Here is a 24,200-nt window from a genome sequence, read left to right on the forward strand (position 1 = left end):
AACTTGCATATCTTAAAGTTTCCTGTTTAAAGTATAAGAGTCGATGGTTTCTGGTGTGTTTACAGAGAGCATTTTCGCTACCTCCTCACCAAACATGCCCTATCCTCCTACTCCCTCCCGCTTCCCACCCCAGACAACCATAAACTATGTTCTTTCTCTATGGATTTGCCTATTCTAGATATTTCATATAAATGGAACTACACAGTATGTGGTCTTTTGTGTCTGGCTTCTTTCTAAACGTTTCTGAGTGTCGCAGCATATCAGTACTTTGCTCCTTTCATGGCTGAGTAACTCACTTTATGGGGGCACCCCATTTGTCCACCAGCAGGCATTAGGGCTGTTTCCACTGTAGGCCACTGTGAACAGAGTTTTTGTACAGTTTTCACTTCTCTTGAAGTAAAACAGCTGGGTCACAGGGTAATCCTGATACACACTTATTTTCATTTCTTCTGAGAATAACGAACCCTTCTCAGTCCTACGGGGCAGCCCCCTCTGGGTGCCCTGCCTCCGTGACACTTCTGGACTTCAACTCCTGAGGACGTGCCCGGGACACAAGGTGGCTCCATGCACGGCAGCCCCGCCTGGGCACTCAGCTGACCGTGCTCTGGCTCCACCAGCAAAGAAAAAGAAAGATGAATTCCTGTGTGATGTGTCCTACTGCCTACAGTTTCAGAAAACCTGAAGTAATCTTTTATTCCCCATTTTTGCTAAACGATTGTTCAAACTCTAGAAAAGGCAAGACTGTGATGCATAGCTCTGTGATGCCTGGAGCCCAGACTACCTTGTAGATGCTCCAGTTTTAAGAATCCATAAAATTAACTTTTAGGTTTATTAATGTTCAATATGTAAAGCAACTTAAAAGAATTTTATCTTTGGATTGCAACTTCAAAAAGAACTCATTATTTCTTTAATCACATCACTAAGGTAACTGAGCATGAATACCTTTGTAAATCTGGGGAACCTACTCACTTTTTTTAACCGTGCAGGTAGAAAGACTTCGATTGTGGCAATCCCCGTCGTTTTGTAGTGCTCGTTTCCTGTGCCACGCTCGACTGCTTTGCAACGTATTTCTTCCATTATCTCTTCTACTTCATTTTCACAACATTCTAGCTTGTCAGAGTACTTCTTAGCAAGGTCCTATGAAGAAAAATTGAAGAAAAAAAAAAACCCCACAGATCAATACAGTACTAACTCAAAGAAAAGCGAAACACACAGCGGTGCACACGAGAACCTAAGGCGAGCACACCGACGAGCAGCGTTCAGCCCTGTGACAGTGAGATCCAGACAGGGGCTTGACATCTTGAGAGGCACAGAGTTTAGAGGATCCAGGAAAAAATTAAAACGAAGGGTAGGAAAACAGGCTCCCTAGAGAAAGTGAAAATAGTTGGGATTACGCTGGGGGAAAAGAAAGGCAGGCGGCAACTCATGTGACTGCAGTACACGTCAGTACGAGAGTGCCTTAAGGAGCACTGAGCCGTTCACCACCGCGGAGTGCGGGCAAACATCTTACCGTTCACCAGCACAGAGTGCAGGCAAACGTCAGTACGAGAGTGCCTTAAGGAGCACTGAACCATTCACCACTGCACAGTGCGGGCAAAAAACAAAAACAGAACAGCTTCTATCTTTTCTAATTTGTGAGAACAACTCAGCTTAGATGATGGTCTAAGTATGTATTTCTAATAAGGGAGATGTTCTTGATATATAAAAGTTACAAAGCAGATCAGAATATCTTTTTTAAAAATTCATATAAACCTATTTATAATACAATCACATAGGAAATGACTGGAAGAAAACACCAATATTGGTGATATGTATAATGTATTTTTGAAAACACACTATCATTTTTGTAGTTAATTATATACATACAGCTTTTTTCAAGAGTATACATTATTTTTAATCTCTGGAAAACACAGAAGCCTTTTCAATAAAAATACTTCAAAAAAACTTTCTATAATTCTCTAGAAAACATAAACATAATTACCTTGTGAAGGTTTTTTTTTACCCCTTCTGACACCAATCAATTCTGACACCAACTGGATATCCTACAATTCAACTCTGTCACGAATGATGGAGTTACTGAATCAGAGGCAGACGCCACAGGCTAAGGGCTCAATCCCACAGGCCTGCCCTCGTTTCAGGCAGCAGGTAAGCAGGTCCCCAGGTTGCCCACACTTCTGTCTGACTGGGCTCACAGCTGAGGGCTCCTACAAGCCCCGCCCCTTTAGGTTTGGCAATTTGCTAGAACAAACACCACAGAACTCAGGAAAATGCTCCCCTTATTTTTATAATTCATTATAAAGAGAAGGAATGGACACCCAGATGGAGGTGCACGCATGGCAGAGCCCGGAAGGGTCCCGACAGGACCAGAGGACTCTGCTGCCTGTGCTGTGCTCCTCTCTGGCCAACGGACGCATCTGCCCATCTGGAAGCCCACGATCTGTCACTTCAGGGTTTTCAGAGGCTCTATTATACGGACATGACTGACTGAATCACTGACCACTGCTGACCAGTGGGATCTCCTGTGCCCTCTGGCCTCCCCAGAGGCTGGAGCAGGGTGGGGCTGAAAGTTCCATGCTTCTGATAACAGTTTGGTCCTGCAGGCAAGGAGCCCATCCTGAAAGCCCCCAGCACCTTTGTGCTGTGCTTAGTCGCTCAGTCACGTGAGCTCAGACTCCTTGTGACCTCATGACTGTAGCCCGCCAGGCTCCTCTGTCCATAGGGATTCTCCAGGCAAGAACACTCGAGTGGTACCCTCCTCCAGGGGATCTTCTTCCCAAACCCAGGGATGGAACCAAGGTCTCCTGCACTACAGGCAGATTTTATGCCCGCTGAGATACCACAGAAGCCCATTAACATCAGTACTTACATCTAATAAACATCAGCCAGGTACTGGACACATATTCTCTCAGACACTCACAGCAACCTAATCATGGAGGTACCACGGCCCCCGTTTCATAAGTGATGAGAGTGGGACCAGAGATCTCCCGCAACTCGCTGAGGCCCACAGGCAGCAGCAGAGCTGCGCCTGCACACCTTGACCTCAGAGCCCAGGCTCCCTCCTCTGATCGGAGCCCAGCTAAGCAACCAGGGAGTTCCCTCTGGGCAGGAGAGCACAGGCCGGGTCACCAGGGTACCTGTGCTTGCCTGACTCAACGGGGGTAATTTTCCCGTGGGACAGAGGGCCTTCTCGAGGATGCTAATTATAGCCCTAATAAAACAGATTTCGCTTTCAATTATGAGCTGTCTTCAAGTGCACTGGCTCCCACATGTCAGCATTTCCTTACCCCTCAGCCTTTAAGTGGTCAGGGTCTGTTAAAGATATTTATATGAGAGGAAAGGCAAATTTAAAGGAATCCTTCAGTGAATCCTTTTCTAAATTAGAAAATAAAAAAAACTGAACAGGAGCAATCAACATTTGACATCTCCAACCCCTCTAAATCTCTACTCTCTGCCAGTCGGCTTCCACACGGACATTCTGAAGTTCCTATCAAAATCGTTCAGTGTCTCCACCTCACCAAGCCCCTTCCTCAATTACCTGAACTTGACCTGTCAGCAGCCGTGGACACAGCGGACTCTCCAGCCTCCTCATTTGGTTTCTACACCCTCTCCTCCTTCCTTCCACCTCGACTGCTCCTTCGCTGCCCGTTCCACTTGGCTCCTGTCATCTCTCCAAACTCTAAACACTGAAGTGACCCAGGACTCAGCCTTCACACAACTTTCCTTCCTCTACTTGTTTGCTTAGTGATGTCAGCCAGGCTCACCGCTTCAAGCCACACCTCTACACCACCAACTCGCTCCAGAACACCTCTGGCTGATACCTCGACCTTGAACTCTCAGACTTGTTTTGCCCAAAACTAAGCACTTGGTCTGGTGATGGAAGTAAAGTCCGATGCTGTAAAAAGCAATACTGCATAGGAACCTGGAATGTTAGGTCCACGAATCAGGGTAAATTGGAAGTGGTCGAACAGGAGATGGCAAGAGTGAACGTCGACATTTTAGGAATCAGTGAACTAAGATGGACGGGAATGGGTGAATTTAACTCAGATGACCATTATATCTACTACTGTGGGCAAGAATCCCTTAGAAGAAATGGAGTAGCCATCATAGTCAACAAGAGTCCGAAATGCAGTACTTGGATGCCATCTCAAAAACAAAAGAATGATCTCTGTTCATTTCCAAGGCAAACCATTCAATACCACAGTAATCCAAGTCTATGCCCCAACCAGTAACGCTGAAGAAGCTGAAGTTGAACGGTTCTATGAAGACCTACAAGACCTTTTAGAACTAACACCCAAAAAAGATGTCCTTTTCATTTTTGGGACTGGAATGCAAAAGTAGAAGTCAAGAGATACCTGGAGTAACAGGCAAATTTGGCTTTGGAATACGGAATGAAGCACGGCAAAGGCTAACAGAGTTTTGCCAAGAGAATACACTGGTCATAGCAAACACCCTCTTCCAACAACACAAGAGAAGACTCTACACATGGACATCACCAGATGGTCAACACCGAAATCAGACTGATTATATTCTTTGCAGCCAAAGATGGAGAAGCTCTATACAGTTAGCAAAAACAAGACCGGGAGCTGACTGTGGCTCAGATCATGAACTCCTTATTGCCAAATTCAGACTGAAATTGAAGAAAGTAGGGAAATCCACCAGACTATTCAGGTATGATCTAAATCAAATCCCTTACAGTTATACAGTGGAAGTGACACACAGATTCAAGGGATCAGATCTGATACATAGAGGGCCTGACAGGAAGCAGTGATCAAGACCATCCCCAAGAAAAACAAATGCAAAAAGGCAAAATGGTTGTCTGAGGAGGCCTTACAAATAGCTGTGAAAAGAAGAGAAGCGAAAGGCAAAGGAGAAAAGGAAAGATATACCCATTTGAATGCAGAGTTCTAAAGACTAGCCAGGAGAGATAAGAAAGCCTTGCTCAGTGATCAATGCAAAGAAATAGCGGAAAACAATAGAATGGGATAGAGATCTCATCAAAAAAATTAATTCCCTGGTGGCTCAGACAGTAAAGCATCTGCCTACAACATGGGGGACCCAGGTTTAACCCCTGGGTCGGGAACATCCTCTGGAGAAGGAAATGGCAACCCACTCCAGTACTCTTGCCTGGAAAATCCCATGGACAGAGGAGCATGGCAGCTATAGTCCATGGGCTTGCAAAGAGTCGGACTCCACTGAGCGACTTCACTTTCACTTCCAAGAAACTTAAGAGATACCAAGAGAACATTTCATGCAAAGATGGGCACAATAAAAGACAGAAATGGTACGGATCTAACAGAAGCAGAAGGTATTAAGAAGAGATGGCAAGAATACACAGAAGAGCTATACAAAAATTATCTTCATGACCTGGATAACCACAATAGTGTGATCACTGACCTAGAGCCAGACATCCTGGAATGTGAAGTCAAGTGGGCCTTAGGAAGCATCACTACAAACAAAGCTAGTGGAGGGGATGGAATTCCAGTTGAGCTATTCCAAATCCTGAAAGATGATGCTGTGAAACTGCTGCATTCAATATGCCAGCAAATTTGGAAAACTCAGCAGTGGCCACAGGACTGGAAAAGGTCAGTTTTCATTCTAATTCCAAAGAAAGGCAATGCCAAACAATGTTCAAACTACCGCACAATTGGACTCATCTCACACACTAGCAACATAATGCTCAAAATTCTCCAAGCCAGGCTTTAGCAATATGTGAACCGAGAACTCTCAGATGTTCAAGCTGGATTTAGAAAAGCCAGAGGAACCAGAGATCAACATGCCAACACCTACTGTACCATCAAAAAAGCAATAGAGTTCCAGAAAAACATCTACTTTTGCTTTATTGACTATGCCAAAGCCTTTGACCCGCAGACCATAACAAACTGTGGAAAATTCTTAAAGAGATGGGAATATCAGACCACCTTACCTGACTCCTGAGAAATCTGTATGCAGGTCAAGAAGCAACAGTTAGAACTGGACATGGAACAACAGATTGGTTCCAAATTGGGAAAGGAGTACATCAAGGCTGTATATTGTCACCCTGTTTATTTAACTTGTATGCAAAGTATATCATGCAAAATGCCAGGCTGGATGAAGCACAAGCTGGAATCAAGACTGCTGGGAGAAATAGCAATTACCTCAGATATGCAGATGACATCATCCTTATGGCAGAAAGTGAAGAAGAACTAAAGAGCCTCTTGATGAAAGTGAAAGAGGAGAGTGAAAAACCTGGCTTAAAACTCAACATTCAGAAAACTAAGATCATGACATCTGGTCCCATCACTTCACGGCAAATAGATGGAGAAACAGTGGAAACAGTGACAGACTTTACTGTTTTGGGCTCCAAAATCATTGCAGATGGTGATTGCAGCTATGAAATTAAAAGACGCTTGCTCCTTGGAAGAAACCTTATGACCAACCTAGAAAGCATATTAAAAAGCAAAGACGTTACTTTGCCAACAAAGGTCCGTCTAGTCAAAGCTATGGTTTTTCCAGTAGTCGTGTATGGATGTGGGAGCTGGAAAGAAAGCTGAGTGCTGAAGAATTGATGGTTTTGAACTGTGGTGTTGGAGAAGACTCTTGAGAGTCCCTTGGACTGCAAGGAGATCCAGTCAGTCAATTCTAAAGGAAATCAGTCCTGAATATTCATTGGAAGGACTGATGCTGAAGCTGAAACTCCAATACTCTGGCCGCCTGATTCGAAGAGCTGACTCATTGGAAAAGACCCTGATGCTGGGAAAGATCGAAGGTGGGAGGAGAAGGGGACGATAGAGGATGAGATGGTCAGATGGCATCACCGACTCGATGGACAGGAGTTTGAGCAAGCTCTGGGCATTGGTGATGGACAGGGAAGCCTGGTGTGCTGCAGTCCATGGGGTTGCAAAGAGTCGGACACAACTGAGCGACTGACTTGAAATGAGTGCTTGGTCTTCCTCCCCACCTCCTTTGGGCTGTCCTACTTCAGTTTATGGCAATTGTACTCCACCAGGAGCTCAGGCCCAACCTGGGTGAGTCAACCCTCTTCCCTCTCTCATTCTCCACATCCAATCTGCCTGCAAAACCTGCTGGCTCTCCTTGGAAACATATCCAGAGTCCAATCACTTCTTGCTACGTCCACGGTGACTCTCCTGGTACCAAACCACTGCTGTTTCTAAATTAGCATACTGCAGCAGCAGCTGATGGGTTTCCCTTCTTCTCTTGCCCCTTTTATCAGCCTCACCACTCGGGAATTCCAAGGGTGTTAGGAGCTCTGTGCCAGGAGCTGGGGACAGAAGTCACAGCCCCACCTAGTTCCCAAGCCAAGAGATTGTATGTAACAAGCAAATTCAGAAGAAAAGGTCTGCAAAGAGGTTTGCAAAAACTGAAAAACAAAAAACAAAAAACGGGAGTCCTGTAAGGAACAGGAGAGAGAGAACTCCAAGACCCTGACACAGCAGTCACCTCCCAAGCGCATCACTGTGTCACGGCACAGGATGACGCGATGCCCTCCTGACAACCCTTACTCCCTGACAGAGGTTACACTGTTTACCACAATACACTCAGACTGAGAAAACAAGAGGAGTATGTTCTAGGACATTCCAACACAGTGAGATTTTGCTCAGAAATTATTATAATGTTCTCAGCTTAGAAAGGCAAGCCAACCTCAATTTCTAGAAATTTCACTTAGGAAAAGTGAGGCCGTTTTTGATGAGACCATAAAAAACTGAGGTACAATTATTAGGAAAATGTAATTTGGAAAAATGAACAGATAGTCAATAGTGTAAACAAAGCTAGGGAGGGAAACAGTGTTCTGCAGCTGAGCACGCTAACCAGGAGGGCAGAGAATGGTCCGAACACCAGCCCGGAACACGCCACACACGAACCTTCTGCCTCTGGCACTGACCCCCCAGCAGGAACACCCAGATTAATAGTTCTATTACATGTATTACATTGTATTACATTGTATTACAGTATTATCTAATGCTTCACTGTGAAGCATTAGAAATGGCACATGCCAAAATCATCAGATAAACATTCTCATATAAATAAAATCTTCTTAAACAAAAATAAGCTTGCCAACTGCTAGTAAAATATGGAAACCTGTTTATCACCATTGTTTCTGGTTATGCCGAAAGCCTACCTGTTTGTGCCTGGCAATTTGTGGTGACTTCAGAATCTTACTTACCAAGGAGACTTACAACACTGCTAATTAACAACATCTTAAAAGAGAAATACCTTCAATGCCAAGCCAACTTCTTTATTTTCATCTGTATATGGAGGTTTCCAAAGTTGGATTTTGTCTTCCCTTAAAAATTGGGTCAATTTTGATTGGAGATATTTCTTTTGTGCCATCCTTGAAAGCAAAACAGTATATCAATGATACTCCGCACTACATTTCAAAGTGTCGCATAAGTTACCCAACACACTGTTGGGTAAGCAAGAGGTCTCCTCCATTCCTCCCTGTCCAGTTTAAAGTACTTTAGACTAGGTTTTAACTAGCTCCAAACTTCTCTAAAAGATATGTATATTACATGCAAACTGAAATATGTATCATATATCCAATTATATATGTTACATAAGAATACATGTTTCAAAGTTGCTAATATGTAGTAACTAAGTAATTTTTCTATTTCTTGGGTGTGTTGTGTGTTTTAGATAGCTACTGCTACTGACTGCTAAGTCGTTTCAGTCGTGTCCGACTCTGTGCAACCCCATAGACGGCAGTCCACCAGGCTCCCCCGTCCCTGGGATTCTCCAGGCAAGAACACTGGAGTGGGTTGCCATTTCCTTCTCCAAGGCATGAAAGTGAAAAGTGAAAGTGAAGTCGCTCAGTCGTGTCCGACTCTTAGCAACCTCATAAACCGCAGCCCACCAGGCTCATCCGTCCATGGGATTTTTCCAGGCAAGAGTACTGGAGTGGCTAAGTCATCTCCAAATCCTTTGCAACTCCATGGACAGAGGAGCCCACCAGGCTCCTCTGTCCGTGGGACTTCCCAAGCTAGAACACTGGAGTGGGTTGCCATTTCCTTCTCCAGGGGAACCTTCTCGACCCAGGGATTGAACCCACATCTCCTGCATTGGCAGGCAGATTCTTTATCACTTAGCCACCAGGGAAGCCCCTTCTATTTCTTAACCTGCTATCACTCTCTAAGGGGAAAGATAAAATAAGAAAGATAAATCCTTACAGTAGCAAACTTAAACAACTCAACACAGTGGCTCTGTGGGAAAGAATTTACCAACATACAGTGGCTCTGTATGTTGGCTATTTTAACACAAAAGAGCAATCACCCTGGCAGGTAAATATGAAGAAAAGCTAGCTTGAACCATGAACTATCAATAATATACATTTTCTATATCTGAAATTTTACAATTGAAAATTTAGGGATTTTTCTGGTGGTCCAGAGTTATGACTCTGTGCTTCCAATGCAGGGGGGCTGGGTTCCATCCCTGGTCAGGGAACCAGAGCCCACATGCCCCACAAAGTATCTGAATGCCACAACTAAGGCCTGGGCCCACCAAAATAAACAAATATATTTAAAAATAATAGAATTAAGTTAAAAATTTAGTGTTTACAGTGCTAGAAAAGTTTTGCATGATATTTTCTGATAGAAGCATAAAAGCAGATCTACACGTCCTATTCAAATCAATACTGGCTGGTCATCATTCTACACATGAAAAACCACAGCCCAAGTTTGTAAAATGACTCGCTCAAGGATGAAAGATTAGGCAGCACCATAACTAGTCCTGGGACCTGTGCCCACAACACTGGATCACTGCATTCTACCGTCTCTCACAAAGTCCCTGTTGTTTCTCTATCCTGGGCTCACACAGTAGCGGAGTCTTTCCCGCCTCCTTCACTAGCACTAGCACCTCAAAGGTGGGCGAGGCTGCCAGACAGCGAAACAGCCGATGGGGCCGTGCAGCCAAGTCACACGAGCAGTGAGCAAAGTCAAAGGTTGTTAGCCCCTGAAGGACAGAGACGTGTTCCAGAGAGTGGAAAAGTAGGTAAGATTTAACATAACCTACATGAGCAACTTTCTTTTTCCTATTCAGGGCCTGTATGCCACACTCCTCAAAACTCAATTCACCTGATTTCTAAATCAAGTTTGACAACTTAAGTGTATTCTGTAAGTAAGTACTTTAAAAAGAAAGTTCAAATCCACTTTATATCAATTTGGGGGCAAGAAAGAGGGTAATCAGGATAGGGGGGAGAAGGGAAAAAGGAGAAAACACATCAAAGAGGGGGATGTGTGCATTCAGGTAACCTAAGAAAGAATCCCAGATTTTCAAGCACTAATAAACCGCTTCTCACACATAAAATTGGACTGTAGTCTGCCAGGCCCCTCTGTCCATGTAATTTTCCAGGCAGGAATACTGGAGTGGGTTGCCATTTCCTTCTTCAGGGGATCTTTCCGACCCAGGGATCAAACCCACATCTCCTGCGCCTCCTGCACCGGCAGGCAGATTCTTTACCACAGAACCGCAGGGGAAGTCCCGCTCACAAATGTTCAGAAATTCGCAATTAAGTATCACTTGTGAGCGGGTGGTAACCATTTCAAGGGCCATTCAGGGAAGCCAAGCTATTTTAGAAGGCTGAATGCACAGCCCTCTGTAATCCAAGTAACTACCAAGCGGAAGTCTCAAAGAATTTCCTAAACCTAGTGTGTAGTTCACACTCCACCCACCAGCAAATACACAACAAGAAGGGTCTCTAGTCCACCACTTAATGTTTGAAAAAAAGATTAAACCATTGTCTTGAAACTTACAAAACTTCACTCATGGGCAACAGAAAAAAACGAAGATATGTATTTTAACTCAAATCAAAAGGGGAAATGGTTTAATAAATCAGTTTTCAATGTTAACTGGAAAACTGAAAGTTTCAGGCGTGCCACACAATGTTCGGTGTCACAGCCCCCGTCAAAAAGCAGAAATTCATTAATACCCTTGCTCTAAACCGAAAGTGAAAGGGCATAAATCATTCCTGTAACATTTCACTTTCATTTTTAAAACAAATCGATCTACGCTGCCTTTATCCAGAGGTTTTCAAACATATACAAACACACACATACTTATTCAAAATACACTACTTTTTCTCTTAGACTATTACAAGAATCCTCTATTAAAAAATAGAGTGTGGGAAGACGTTGAGAAACATACAGAATCAGATCGTCACGGCTGGAGAAAATAAACCGCGTTTTCTCATTAAACAGCAAAGAAAATCTGTCTTTGATAGCACATAAATCCCAAATGGCATATTTGGAAAAACAACGTTACGACTCAAGCTTTTTGTATGGCTAGTGAGTAATTTTAACATCTACACATGTTTCTCTGCCTCCCTCCAAAAACATTTCAATCTTTGGTTTTAAATACCCACCACCCACGTCAGTCCAGAGCAAACCCAGGGCCGGGCGAAGGGCCCGGCGCGTCCAGAAGCCCCGACCCGCCGCCCCCGGTCCCGGCCGAGCCTCCGCGCAGGACGCCCACCTCCCGCCGCTGCCCGGGCGGGGTCGGCGTCGGGGTCACGCCCAGGGGGATCTGGGGCGCCGGGCAGCTCCACTGACACCCGGGTCAAAGACCAGACGCTCGGCCGCCAACTCCTCACCTGCGCCACAGCCGCTCCAGCCGCGACCCGCCGAGTGCCCGGATGCGGCTGCGGCCGCCGTTTATTTTCATTCCGGGTGAGGCCGGCCACGCCCCCGCCGCCGAGGCCGCCGCCGCTGCCGCCGGGCCGCCCCGCCCCGCCCCCGCGCGGCCGAGAAGCAGGGGTGTGGGCGGGGCTAAGAGGGGGCCGAGCGGAGTTGTGGGTAGGCTGTGGGCGGGGCTAAGGCAGGAGAGCGGGACACGGATGGGGCGCAGCTGGGGCGAGGGGCGGGGCGAGGGGGGCGAGGCGGAAGGGCGGGGCAAGGATGGGGCGGGGCTGGGGTGAGGGGCGGGGCTATGGGCGGGGCTAGAGCCGGGGAGCGGGGGGGATCCGATGTGGGCGGGGCGGAGGGGAGGCCGAGAAGGACCCTGGGCGCTGACCGCCCGGGGCACTTGCCGGGGGTTGGAGGCGGGGCTGGCGGGAAGACTCAGCCCGCAACCCTGGGGACCGGGGGCCGTGCCCCTGAGGACCAAGCCGGTGTTGGGCGGGACCGCTAGCCGGCCCAGTTTACCTGACTTCTGAGGAAATTGAGCTTGACTTCATTCCTTCAGAATCCTCGAAAGAGGCCAGAGCACCTTGCAACAAGCCCCTTCTCCCCCACGGCGGGAAAGTCTGGACTTAAGTGCAGCTGGGTCCGCCCCCGCCCTCCCACTCCCATCCCACCCCCGGACTGGGCCTAACGTGATGACCCCTCTAAAAGTCCAGCTTTTCATCCCTCCGTGCATCACCCGGCCCTGGCCTCTGCTTTGGTGAACTTCCCGGCCCCTTGCCCTCGTACTCTGCTGGTTTTGCTGGCCCTACTGACCCTGTCTCCACATGCTATTGCTGACAGGACCTGTGGCAATCCGCCTGCTCCCAAAGCGCTCTGCCCACCCCTGTACTCAGTCATCTAACCCTCTGGCCTGACGCCTGGGTCCGGTGTCTAGGTGAGGACATAAGACAGGGGTGTCTAGAACGAATGGAGCGCAGAGCCCGCTGGTTGAGCACAGGTCATAGCATAGCTTCCAGAGATGCTTAGATCTGTGTTTGGTAAGACCGGACCGAAGAATGGGAAGACAAGATAGAGCCCAGGGCAGACCCCAGAAACTTCTCGCTCGGATGAGACTGTTGGTCCTTCCATTCCAAACCCAAGGCCCGAGCTCGCTTGGGCAGAACGTTAACCAAATCCAAGGCCCATCCTGGGACCTGCTCTAGCACTGTCCTGGGCCCTGCACGTGGCAATTGGCTTCAGCCCTGGGGACCTAGGCAAGCTGCCCAGCCTCCACCTCACCCGGGAAGATAGTATCAGTGCCCCACTCTCCCCTTTGCCCCAGCGCAGACATTTCCTGAAACAGTGTTGGGTCTAGAATCACTCCAGGAGCTGCAGACTGTCTGAAAAAGGCTTTGCAAACTCTCTGACACCCTCCACAAGGAGAGGGAAGCACGACCCCTCCTCCTGGTGCCCTTCTGCCCCCCGGGGGAAGAAGCCTTGGGTTGGGATGTGTGCCTAAATCCATTTTAGGGGAGAGAAATGTGTGCAAGGAGATCAAACCAGTCAATCCTAGAGGAAATCAACCCTGAATATTCATTGGAAGGACTGATGCTGAAGCTGAAGTTCCAATACTTTGGCCACCTGATGGGAAGAACCAACTCATTGGAAAAGACCCTGATGCTGGGAAAGATTTCCGGCAGGAGGAGAAAGGGGCAACAGAGGATAACATGGTTGGGTGGCATCACCCACTCAATGGACGTGAGTTTGAGCAAACTCCAGGAGTTGATGATAGACAGGGAAGCCTGGTGTGCTGCAGTCCATGGGGTCACAAAGAGTCGGACATAAGTGAGTGACTGAACAACAGCATGTTCCCAAAGAGGCCCTGTGTGCCCGTTTTCCTGGCCTCCACACGGAGGACTCTGGCCACACCACAGAGCAACTTCTGTTCCCCTTTTTTCCTCCTCTGATCTGCAGATGTTGTCCACTGGCGCAGCAGTGCTTATTAGGAAGCTGGCTGATTTCTGTGTCTTTCTGAATAAGAGTCTTGTGGCTCTTGTGGCTTTGAGTACACGAACACTTAGAAATCTTTGAAATTAAAGTTCTTCTCCTTGGGCCAAATCAACTTCTTAGTTAAGGCAAAAGACAAACAGCCAAATGGGGGGAAATGTTGCCTTCCATTTCAAAACGATACTTGAAGAACTCTCACAATTTGATAAAAAAAAAAAAGACCAAAGCAGAAAACTGGGCAAAAGCTACTAAAATATGATTCACTGAAAAGGAAATAGAAATGCGTTGTAAATATGCAAAAAATTACTCATCTCGTTCATGATGAGACAGTAAATATAAATTAAAACTACACCCAGGGACTTCCCTTGTGGTACAGTGGTTAAGAACTTGCCCTTCAGTGCAGGGAATGTGGGTTGATCACTGATCAGGGAACTAAGATCCCACATGACACGGAGGAACTAAGCCCACATGCAGCAACAAAGAACCAGTATAGCCAAAAAATTTTTAAATAAATACACTTTTAGAAACCATACCACAATTTCACTTTTTACCTCTCAGACAGAAAAAGATGGATAACATGCTATGAGGACAAGGCTATGTAGAAATAGCAATCTTCATACCTTCCTTGTGGAAGGTTATGTTGGTACAACTCTTAAGAGGGCCATTAGCTGAGACTGGTGGCTCAGATGGTAAAGAATCTGTCTACCAAGGCAAAAGACACAAATTTGATTCCTGTATCAGGAAGATCCCCTGGAGGAGGAAATGGCAACACACTCCAGTATTCTTGCCTGGAAAATCCCATGGACAGGGGAGCCTGGAGGGCTACAGTCCACGGGGTCACAAGAGTTGGACGGGACTGAGCATAGAGCACACACACACAGCATATCTATTAAAACTAAAATCCACATTCTCTTTGACCCAATAATTCAACTTTTCTTGTTCTGACTATTCTTTACTAATCTGCCTCCTTTCTGTTATTCCTCATACTGACATTTAGTGACTTCAACTGCAATTTCTTGAGATGACGAATTCTTCTTAAATTGTGTTTGCATTTTGGTTGCTATAGGTTTTGTGGTGATAAAGAATCAGGGGACTTCTGCATAACTGGTCTTACTTCTGATGCAATAAAACCAGAAAATCCTTAAACATTCTTTGCATGACCATGAGATTTAACACTAAATGTTAAATCTATCAGTTCTTCCTAGAAAAACCAAAAAGAAACAGGAAGTTTTGGCAGTTCAGCTTTATTTATAGTTGTTTGGATCAGAACAATATACATGCATTGGGATAAATTATGTACTTAACTAATTTTTTTATAGCTGGGAAGATGGATTTTAAAAGAAAATAACGTCATTCTTGACTTTTTCTATTTATAAATGGAAATTTCCGAGTGGTTATAAACTAGAATTTGGGGGGAATTTGAGTGATGATTCACACTTTGGTCTTGCAGGTTTTCAGTTTCACTGCTATTTGGAGATGTGGTCTTTTTATTCAGCATCTTGGCTGGATGAAAAGAAAGTGGAAGGAGCAGAGAAAACAAGCAGGTGGACAGGGAGCTTTGTTCCCATCTGATTGGGAATACATAATTTCCTTCATCCTTAAAAATGATAGAAGCTGTAAAAAGGTATGGAGAGATCCGATAAAAGAGTTACCCCGATGCTCAGGAAACATGGGCTGGGAAGATGGATCTCAGGTCCTATTAGAAAGTGTAAAACAGTATTATAGTTAAAAGACCCTCCAACCAGCCACTGTTCGCCATCCTCCAGTGAATACCATGGTCATGCAGTATCACATAGGAAGATCAGCGTGTCTTCTTTAAGCTCTGGGGATAGACTATCCCAGTTTTTCAGGATACAGTTCAAAGGAGTAATGCTGAAATTGTTAACTCCCGTCTGTAAGAGAGAAAAAAGCAGCGTCCAGTGCCTGTGCCCTCTTCCACCAGAAGGGTCCCTCCCTGCTCCAGACGGGGGTGGAGACAGGTCTTCCACCTCAGCGTCCTTCCCTGGCCAGAGTTAACCTGTCCCTTACCAGCACAGCTGTCCCATCATCATCCGTCCCCATTCTACCACCGAGGTGGGGTGGAGATACGTCAGGGATAGACCTGATGGTATCCCAGACTGATGTCCAATTCCTCACCAGTAAAACCGTTGCCTGCCTCTTAAGTCACCCAAGGTGCAGTCAGAGTAAGCTTCCAGAATGCTTCCCAAGCTAAGACTGCCAGGAGAAACATTCATCTCCTGGATTCCTGTGCACGGTCCCGAGTCTATTCCTGACCACAATAAGACTGGTAAATCATAAGGGGACCAACGTAAAACCAAGATGTCCCTTCCGAGCATCACCACACCTGTATAAATGATAGCAAAAGAGATGGTGAAGGCCCGGCCAGTGAGGAAAAGGTGATTTTTGTCAAGTTATTAGGGCCAGTCCTTCCAGTTCATCCCCACAGATTCAACAGAAAGAATATCTAAGGAGTTGAGACAAAAGCCACTGGAGAGCCTTCTCTGGCCCACTAAGAGCTAGGGTTACCAAAGGAAGAAGCCTGCTGTACTTCCAATCTGAGTAACTTTTAGCCTGGAAGATGCTTTTGGAGCTAGAGCTCCACCTGCCTTCCAAACGTGCTCCTGTTGTAAATCTCAACTAGGCTAGGCGCTTCCTGTGGAGAAGGCAGTGGCAACCCACTCCAGAACTCTTGCCTGGAAAATCCCATGGAGGGAGGAGCCTGGTAGGCTGCAGTCCACGGGGTTGCTAAGAGTCAGACACGACTGAGCAACTTCACTTTCACTTTTCACTCTCATGCACTGGAGAAGGAAATGGCAACCCACTCCAATGTTCTTGCCTGGAGGATCCCAGGGACGGGGAGCCTGGTGGGGTGCCGTCTATGGGGTCGCACAGAGTTGGACATGACTGAAGCGACTTAGCAGCAGCAGCAGCAGCGGCAGCAGCAACAGCAGGTGCTTCCTGACTACCAATCTAAGCTTGGGCTCTAAGTCAAAGTGCATAGTAACAGCATAGATCACAAGTCCCTTGAAAGTTTATGATTGGACAGATTAGGTTAGTAGTTTCAGTTTCCAAGGCAGTTATGAAATGGTCAAAGAGACCAGGAAATGTTGACTGAGAAAGGAAAATTCAGTCCACATGCTTTGCCCATTTCTGGCCACTCCCCTCGCGGGGATGTTGGATGCCTCTTGGCATCGGCAGGTTGGTATAAACCCCCCACAAGGCTCCCCTTTTGGGGCTGCCTTCAGTCATTACGAGGCATCACAGAACTGCAAAGCGGGGCTCAATGCTCGCTTTGTGGTCAATTCCATGTCTCTTTGATGCTACTTTCACAGACGGGCACACCGTAGAGTTAGTAAAGTACAGCAGAAAATGTGTGTAATAGGAGAACAAAGAACTAGAGCTCCAAGCATCCTTACCTGTCTTAAAGATCCCAGATGAGCCCCCAATATGAAAGGTTGTGGCTGCGATCTGTGAGCTATGCCAGGATTTGTGACCTCTGGAGAAGAGGATTTCAATCTGGGGCCAGAGTTGAGGCTTGACTACTCAAAGTTTTTGTGTAATAAAGTTTTATTAAAGTATAAAAGGGATAAGAGGAAGCTTCTGACATAGATATCAGAAGGGGACAGAAAGAGTGCCCCCTTTGCTAGTTTTTAGCAAGGAGTTATATATCTGTTAGCAAGTTTCTAATCAGATAAAGTGAAAGTGAAAGTCGCTCAGTTGTGTCTGACTCTTTTCGACCCTCTGAGTTACACAGTCAATGGAATTCTCCAAGCCAGAATACTGGAGTGGGTAGCCTCTCCCTTCCCCAGGGGATCTTCCCAACTCAGGGATCAAACCCAGATCTCCCGCATTGCAGGCAGATTCTTTACCAGCTGAGCCACAAGGGAAGCCCAAGAAGACTGGAGTGGGTAGACTATCCCTTCTCCAGGGGATCTTCCCGACCCAGGAATCGAACCGTGGTCTCCTGCATGGCAGGAGAATCACCTGCAATGATAAAGAATCACCTCAAAATTGAAAGAGTTGGATCATTCACTTTGAGATAGCATTGGCAGAAGGTGAGTCATCCCCAGCCATAAAACAATTGACATGAATCTTAAAGAAAGGCAAATTTCCAAGCAAATGCATAGTTTTATTAACATAGCTTAAGAGAACATTTCTATGAGGGAAAATGCTTTGGTTAGCTCAAGGTTTGAGAAAAATTAAGTTCAGGCGGAAGCAGGTGTTGTCATGACAACACAGAATTTAAAAGAGGCCTCCTTTTAATTTTGTATTAAGAAATTAAAAAAAAAAAAATGTCTGCCACTTGCAGTTTATTTCCTCTGCTTGGAGACCCCTAGCCTTCCTACCTGTTACCTTCTCACAACCTTCCACCTCATCAGATGCACACAGCTATTTCACAGCTCTAACTGTAGGTAACTAATAGCCACGCAGAGTTCTTAATCTATAACTAAGCAGATTCTGCCCTTTAAGGTAGAGGTTCAAATGTCTTGCCTCCCACCCTGTGGAAAACCAGATTTACCTCCATTTTCCATTCATTTCAGCATTCCTTTCCTTTCCTCCATATGAATCTGTGCTTCTTGGAACCATATAACATCTGCTTAGTTCACTCATGAGTTCAATAAAATCTTCAACATATGTTCATTTTTATATGTGAATTGAGTCATGATTTTACTTTTTTCTGAAACTTACCTTTTTAACACTTTTTATGCCAATGATAAAAGATGGCAGCAGCACCTCCAGGCATTGTTAGTGGTCCAGATGAAAAGAAAAGGGAAAGGCTAAGAATGAAAAGTATGTCAACTAACTCTGTCCATTTTTATCTGGAAAACCATAGCTTATCCAGAAGCCCCAACCCTTAGCTTCCTCTCACTTTTGACTGATTAGAAGAAAAAAAAATGTCTCCTAGTCATTCTTAGGAGACTGTGGTGCTGGAGAAGACTCTTGAGAGTCCCTTGGACAGCAAGAAGATCAAACCATCAACCCTGAATATTCACTGGAAGGACTGATGCTGAAGCTGAAGTTCCAATATTTTGGCCACCTGATGCAAAGAGCCAACTCACTGGAAAGACCCTGATGCTGGGGAAAGATTGATGTCAGGAGGAGAAGCAGGTGACAGAGAGTGAGATGGTTAGATGGTATCATTGACTTAATGGACATGAGTTCGAGCAAACTCTGGGAGATTGTGGAGGACTGGGAAGCCTGGCATGCTGCAATCTACAGGGTTGCAAAGAGTCAGACATGACTTAGTGACTGAATGACATTGCTGACTCGTGGAATCTGATATAGTACACAAATGAACCTATGTATGAAACAGAAGCAGAGACACTGAGAGTAGACTGGTGGTTGCCAAGGGGGAAAGGGGTGGGAGAGGCTCAGACTGGGAGTTTGGGATTAACAGATGCAAACTGGTATATATAGAATGAATAAACGACAAAGTCTTCCTGTATAGCATAGGGAACTATATTCGATATCCTATGGTAAACCATAATGGAAAAGAATATGTCTATATATGTATAACTGAGTCACTTTGCTGTACAGCAATAACACAAAATTGTTTACTACACTTCAATGAAATGAGTGAATTCAACTGTCCTTCAATGAAAAATAAATTTAAAAAAGAAATCTAGACTTCATAGTCTAGAAGATATGAAAGCTTTTCTTATTTCATTTGCAAAAGAGTGGCAGGATAGAAGGGGCATAAATAAGGTCAATCTGATGACCACTTGCAGGAAGGACTAGAGAGAGGGGTCTGGAGGGCATTGCAATGATTCAGGTAGGAAGAGATATAGATGTGGCTTATAGCAGTAGTTCATGGACTACTGCTGGATGCAAATGCTCTGGGTGGGGAAACATACAGTATTTGATGACTACTCAGATGAAAGAAAATAAAGGAGCAAGTCAAGTTCTACGATCTTAAATTTTTTTTTCCTCATGTAATTTCACATGTAGGCAATGTAACTGAATTCATGGACTCCGATGACATTGTTCAGAGGCTTTTATCCAGTCCCATGGCTTTAAATAGCATCTTGACCTTGATGGCTCTTGTGCCAGTGTTTTTAGTTTCTAGGTATGTGTTTATATATGGACTTCCCTGGTGGCTTAGACAGGAAGGGATCTGCCTGCAATGCCAGAAACCTGGGTTTGATCCCTGGGTCTCAAAGATTCCCTGGAGAAGGGAATGGGTACCCACTCCAGTATTCTTGTCTGGAGAATCCCATGGACAGAGGAGCCTGGCGGGCTACAGTCCATGGGGTCGCAAAGAGTTGGACACGACTGAGTGACTGATACTTTCACTTTCATATGTTTGTGCATGCTTTCGTGCCAAGTCGCTTCAGTCATGGCACTTCAAGTCGCTTCAGGGCTTCCCTGGTGGCTCAGCTGGTAAAGAATCAGCCTGCAATGTGAGAGACCTGGGTTTGATTCCTGGGTTGGGAAGATCCCCCAGAGAAGGGAATGGCTACCCACTCCAGTATTCTGGCCTGGAGAATTCCATGGACTGTATAGGCCACGGGATCACAAAGAGTCGGACATGACTGAGTAACTTTCACTCACTTCGCTCTCAAATTGTTATGGTATTTAGATATCATTGCATACATAAGCCAAGAGTGGCATAATAGTTTCATTTTAAAATATGTTAGTATCTCCACTAAATTTGGAGTTGCATTCTGTAGAGTCTTTTAAGTGGCGTGACAGTCAGTCAGTCATGTCTGACTCTTTGTGACTCCATGGACTATACAGTCCATGGAATTCTCTGGGCCAGAGTAATGGAGTGGGTAGCCTTTCCCTTCTCCAGGGGATCTTCCCAACCCAGGGATTGAACCCAGGTCTCCCACATTGCAGGCAGATTCTGTACCCACTGAGCCACCAGGGAAGCATAAGCTATGTGGGAAATTGAAAACTGTGAGGGGTGCCTTTGAAGAGACCACCTTGCCAAACTTAGTAATCATCCTGAGTTCAGGGATCCTTCTTGTGGTGAGATTCAGAATTTGTGTCTGTCGAGGACAGACACGTGCTCTGAAAATGCCATTTTTGGCAAGCCACACCGTCCTGGGTTCATTTCCTGGCATCGGTGTGTATAGATCGTGAACCCAGTAGGGGTTCAGTTCACCTGTTGGTAACGGACCATCATGTCCCATTGTCACCTTGGCTCCCTTCCTCTCAAAAGCAGGAAAAGATTTCACCCCTCTACCCAAGCTCAGAATCAAATAGAAGCGAGAAAAGCACCCTACACACCTCACCAAGCAGGCTGTTTGATGATCATTCATTCATTTGCCACATGTTAATTCATTACCTACTATGTACAGGCATGATGCGTGGTGATCTAGGGCAGGTCGCCATCTGCTAGTAGAATCTACCCTCTTCTCTTTTAAAAAGCTTAAAGAAGTTCTCAAATAAAAGAAGAATCCAGCAGTAACTAACAACCACAGGTTTTCACCACCCCCCCCCCAAAAAAAAAGATTAAAATGGTCCCAAACATTTAAAAAGACATTCAACCTCTCTGGGCTTTCCAGGTGGCTCAGTGGTAAAGAACCTACCAATGCAGGAGGTGCAGATTTGACCCTGCAGTTGGAAAGATCCCCTGGAGGAGGACATAACAATCCACTCTAGTATTCTTACCTGGCAAATCTTGTAAACAGAGGAGCCTTGCGGGCTGCAGTCTGTAGTGTCACAGAGTCAGACAGGACTGAGCACACATGTGAAATGGTTAACGGCTAGGCAGGTCTCGCTAGGGAGGCCAGAGGTCCCCAAGACCACAGGAGGAGACAAGTGGCAGGGAACTGGTTTTTTTCCCTGCATTTCTTTCCCCCGCTTTAACCCCATAGGAAAGTGAAAGTGAAAGTCGCTCAGTCATGTCTGATTCTTTGCGACCATACAGTCCATGGAATTCTCCAGGCCAGAATACTGGAGTGGGTAGCTTTCCTTCTCCAGGGGATCTTCCCAAACCAGGGATGGAACCCAGGTCTGCCGCATTGCAGGCAGATTCTTTACCAGCTGAGCCACAAGGGAAGCCCAACCCCCGTAGGAGGCTGCTTTAATTCTGTGTTGCTATGACAACAATCAGGTCTGCCTAAAAGTAACTTTTTTGCAACCTGGGAAATGCACTTCTTTGTACTTTGCTGGTGAAAATAGAAATTGGCACAAAAACTTGAGGGAAAATGAAAACTATTAAGGTTTTTTAATTAAGTTCATATCTTTTGACTTGTTGATTTCGCTTTTAGACTATCCTCATGACCCTGGCCCCAGCCTGCTTCTGGGATTGTCAGGACTTTGCTAAGACTTTGATTACACATCCCCAACCATGCCCCCCCCCATTTTGGGGGGCCCTGCCACATGGCATGTGGGATCTTTGTTCCCTGACCAGGGATTGAACCTGCACCCCCTGCATTGGAAGCATGGAGTCCTAACCACTGGCCCTTCATAGAAACCCAGCCACGCCCACTTTTGAAGACCAGCCTCTTAGGGCTCTGCTCCCAACACTTTTTAGTGTGGAGAATGGAGAGGGGATGGGGTGCTGACTCTGCCACCCAGATGCAGGGGCTCAGGCTGCCCTGACCTCTATCCCTGGCCTCCTTCCCCACCCCATCCCCACACACTGGGGAGAAGGGCTTGAACTTGACACCCAGGAGACTGGTCCCGTATGCCTCAGTTGTCCTCCTGTCCACAGCGGGGTAGACTGAATGCCCTTCCAAGTTCCCCAGCTTTAACCCTACTTCTGCCCTCAAGGAATTTATAACGTAGGAGAGGAGGCACTAGTGGCAAAGAATCCACCTGCCAATGCGGCCGTAAGACACGTGGATTTGATCCCTGGGTCGGGAAGATCCCTGGAGAAGGGCATGGTAACCCACTCCAGTATTCTTGCCTGGGGAATCCCATGGACAGAGGAGCCTGGTGGGCTACAGTCTGCAGGGTCGCAAAGAGTCGGACGTGATTTAACATGCACACACAGAAGAGGCAGGCAATATACCTTAATGCGTGGGGACACTGAACGCTGCAAGGCAATAAAATTTTAAATATATATATAATTTTTAATTAATTTTTAAAACTTTTTGGCTGCCCCACATGGCTTGTGGGATCTCAATTCCCCAACCAGGGATTGAACCCAGGCCCCTGCAGTGAAAGCCTGGAATCCTAACCATTAGGCCACCAGGGAACTGTAAAATAGATATAATTTTCTAAAATTATTTTTCATAAAGATAAATAATACAACTACAAATAAAACATTAGGAATGAAAGTAAATATTCAGAATGAGAAAAATATTTTATAAACTTTTTTAAAGTTGAAAAAATAAACTGTGGTAAATTCTGAAAGAGATGGGAATACCAGACCACCTGACCTGCCTCTTGAGAAATTTGTATGCAGGTCAGGAAGCAACAGTTAGAACTGGACATGGAACAACAGACTGGTTCCAAATAGGAAAAGGAGTATGTCAAGGCTGTATATTGTCACCCTGCTTATTTAACTTATACGCAGAGTACATCATGAGAAACGGTGGACTGGAAGAAACACAAGCTGGAATCAAGATTGCCGGGAGAAATATCAATAACCTCAGATATGCAGATGACACCACCCTTATGGCAGAAAGTGAAGAGGAACTCAAAAGCCTCTTGATGAAAGTGAAAGTGGAGAGTGAAAAAGTTGGCTTAAAGCTCAACATTCAGAGAATGAAGATCATGGCATCCAATCCCATCACTTCATGGGAAATAGATGGGGAAACAGTGGAAACAGTGTCAGACTTAATTTTTCTGGGCTCCAAAATCACTGCAGATGGTGACTACAGCCATGAAATTAAAAGACGCTTACTCCTTGGAAGGAAAGTTATGACCAACCTAGATAGCATATTCAAAAGCAGAGACATTACTTTGCCAACAAAGGTCTGTCTAGTCAAGGCTATGGTTTTTCCTGTGGTCATGTATGGATGTGAGAGTTGGACTGTGAAGAAGGCTGAGCGCCAAAGAATTGATGGTTTTGAACTGTGGTGTTGGAGAAGACTCTTGAGAGTCCCTTGGACTGCAAGGAGATCCAACCAGTCCATTCTGAAGGAGATCAGCCCTGGGATTTCTTTGGAAGGAATGATGCTAAAGCTGAAACTCCAGTACTTTGGCCACCTCACGCGAAGAGTTGACTCATTGGAAAAGACTCTGATGCTGGGAGGGATTGGGGGCAGGAAGAGAAGGGGACGACAGAGGATGAGATGGCTGGATGGCATCACCGACTCGATGGATGTGAGTTTGAGTGAACTCTGGGAGTTGGTGTTGGACAGGGAGGCCTGGTGTGCTGTGATTCATGGGGTCGCAAAGAGTCGGACACAACTGAGCGACTGATCTGATCTGATCTGACCGCAAACATAATAAAACCCAGAAAAATAAAATATCTTTATTAATTATCAGCTACATCTTTGTAACATTTTTTTCCTTAGTTGTTGGCTACAAGTTCTTTGGCAAACTCTTTAAATGACAATAGTCTTATCAGGGAAATTCGAAAGATGGCCTAGCCTCCATCATGGTGGTTGAAGTTTCCTCAGTTTTTGGGCTAGTTATCAGTTTATTGCGTCTCACCTCCCAGTAGCCCTTCACTGTTCTCCTATAATTAATTAAGCTTGTTGT

General features: G+C 45.7%; 1 protein-coding gene across 2 annotated transcripts in view; it reads right to left on the minus strand.

Moving 5' to 3' along the window:
- The window catches only part of NUB1 (negative regulator of ubiquitin like proteins 1), a 36,842-nt gene extending 25,159 nt beyond the window's left edge, over positions 1-11,683 (minus strand). The window contains exons 1-3 of one of the 2 annotated variants that reach the window (XM_027538550.1): positions 11,579-11,683; positions 8,212-8,329; positions 970-1,137 (exon numbers count right to left, since the gene is read on the minus strand). In XM_027538550.1, the coding sequence (XP_027394351.1) occupies positions 970-1,137; positions 8,212-8,329; positions 11,579-11,649 (357 nt within the window). In that variant the 5' untranslated portion in view covers positions 11,650-11,683. Of the gene's footprint in view, positions 1-969; positions 1,138-8,211; positions 8,330-11,460; positions 11,536-11,578 lie in introns of those variants that run through there. The other variant, XM_027538551.1, reaches the window with a different exon arrangement.
- Positions 11,684-24,200: the final 12,517 nt, after the last annotated feature.

The sequence above is a fragment of the Bos indicus x Bos taurus genome, chromosome 4 (genome assembly GCF_003369695.1).
Source record: "Bos indicus x Bos taurus breed Angus x Brahman F1 hybrid chromosome 4, Bos_hybrid_MaternalHap_v2.0, whole genome shotgun sequence".
Lineage (NCBI taxonomy): Eukaryota > Metazoa > Chordata > Mammalia > Artiodactyla > Bovidae > Bos > Bos indicus x Bos taurus.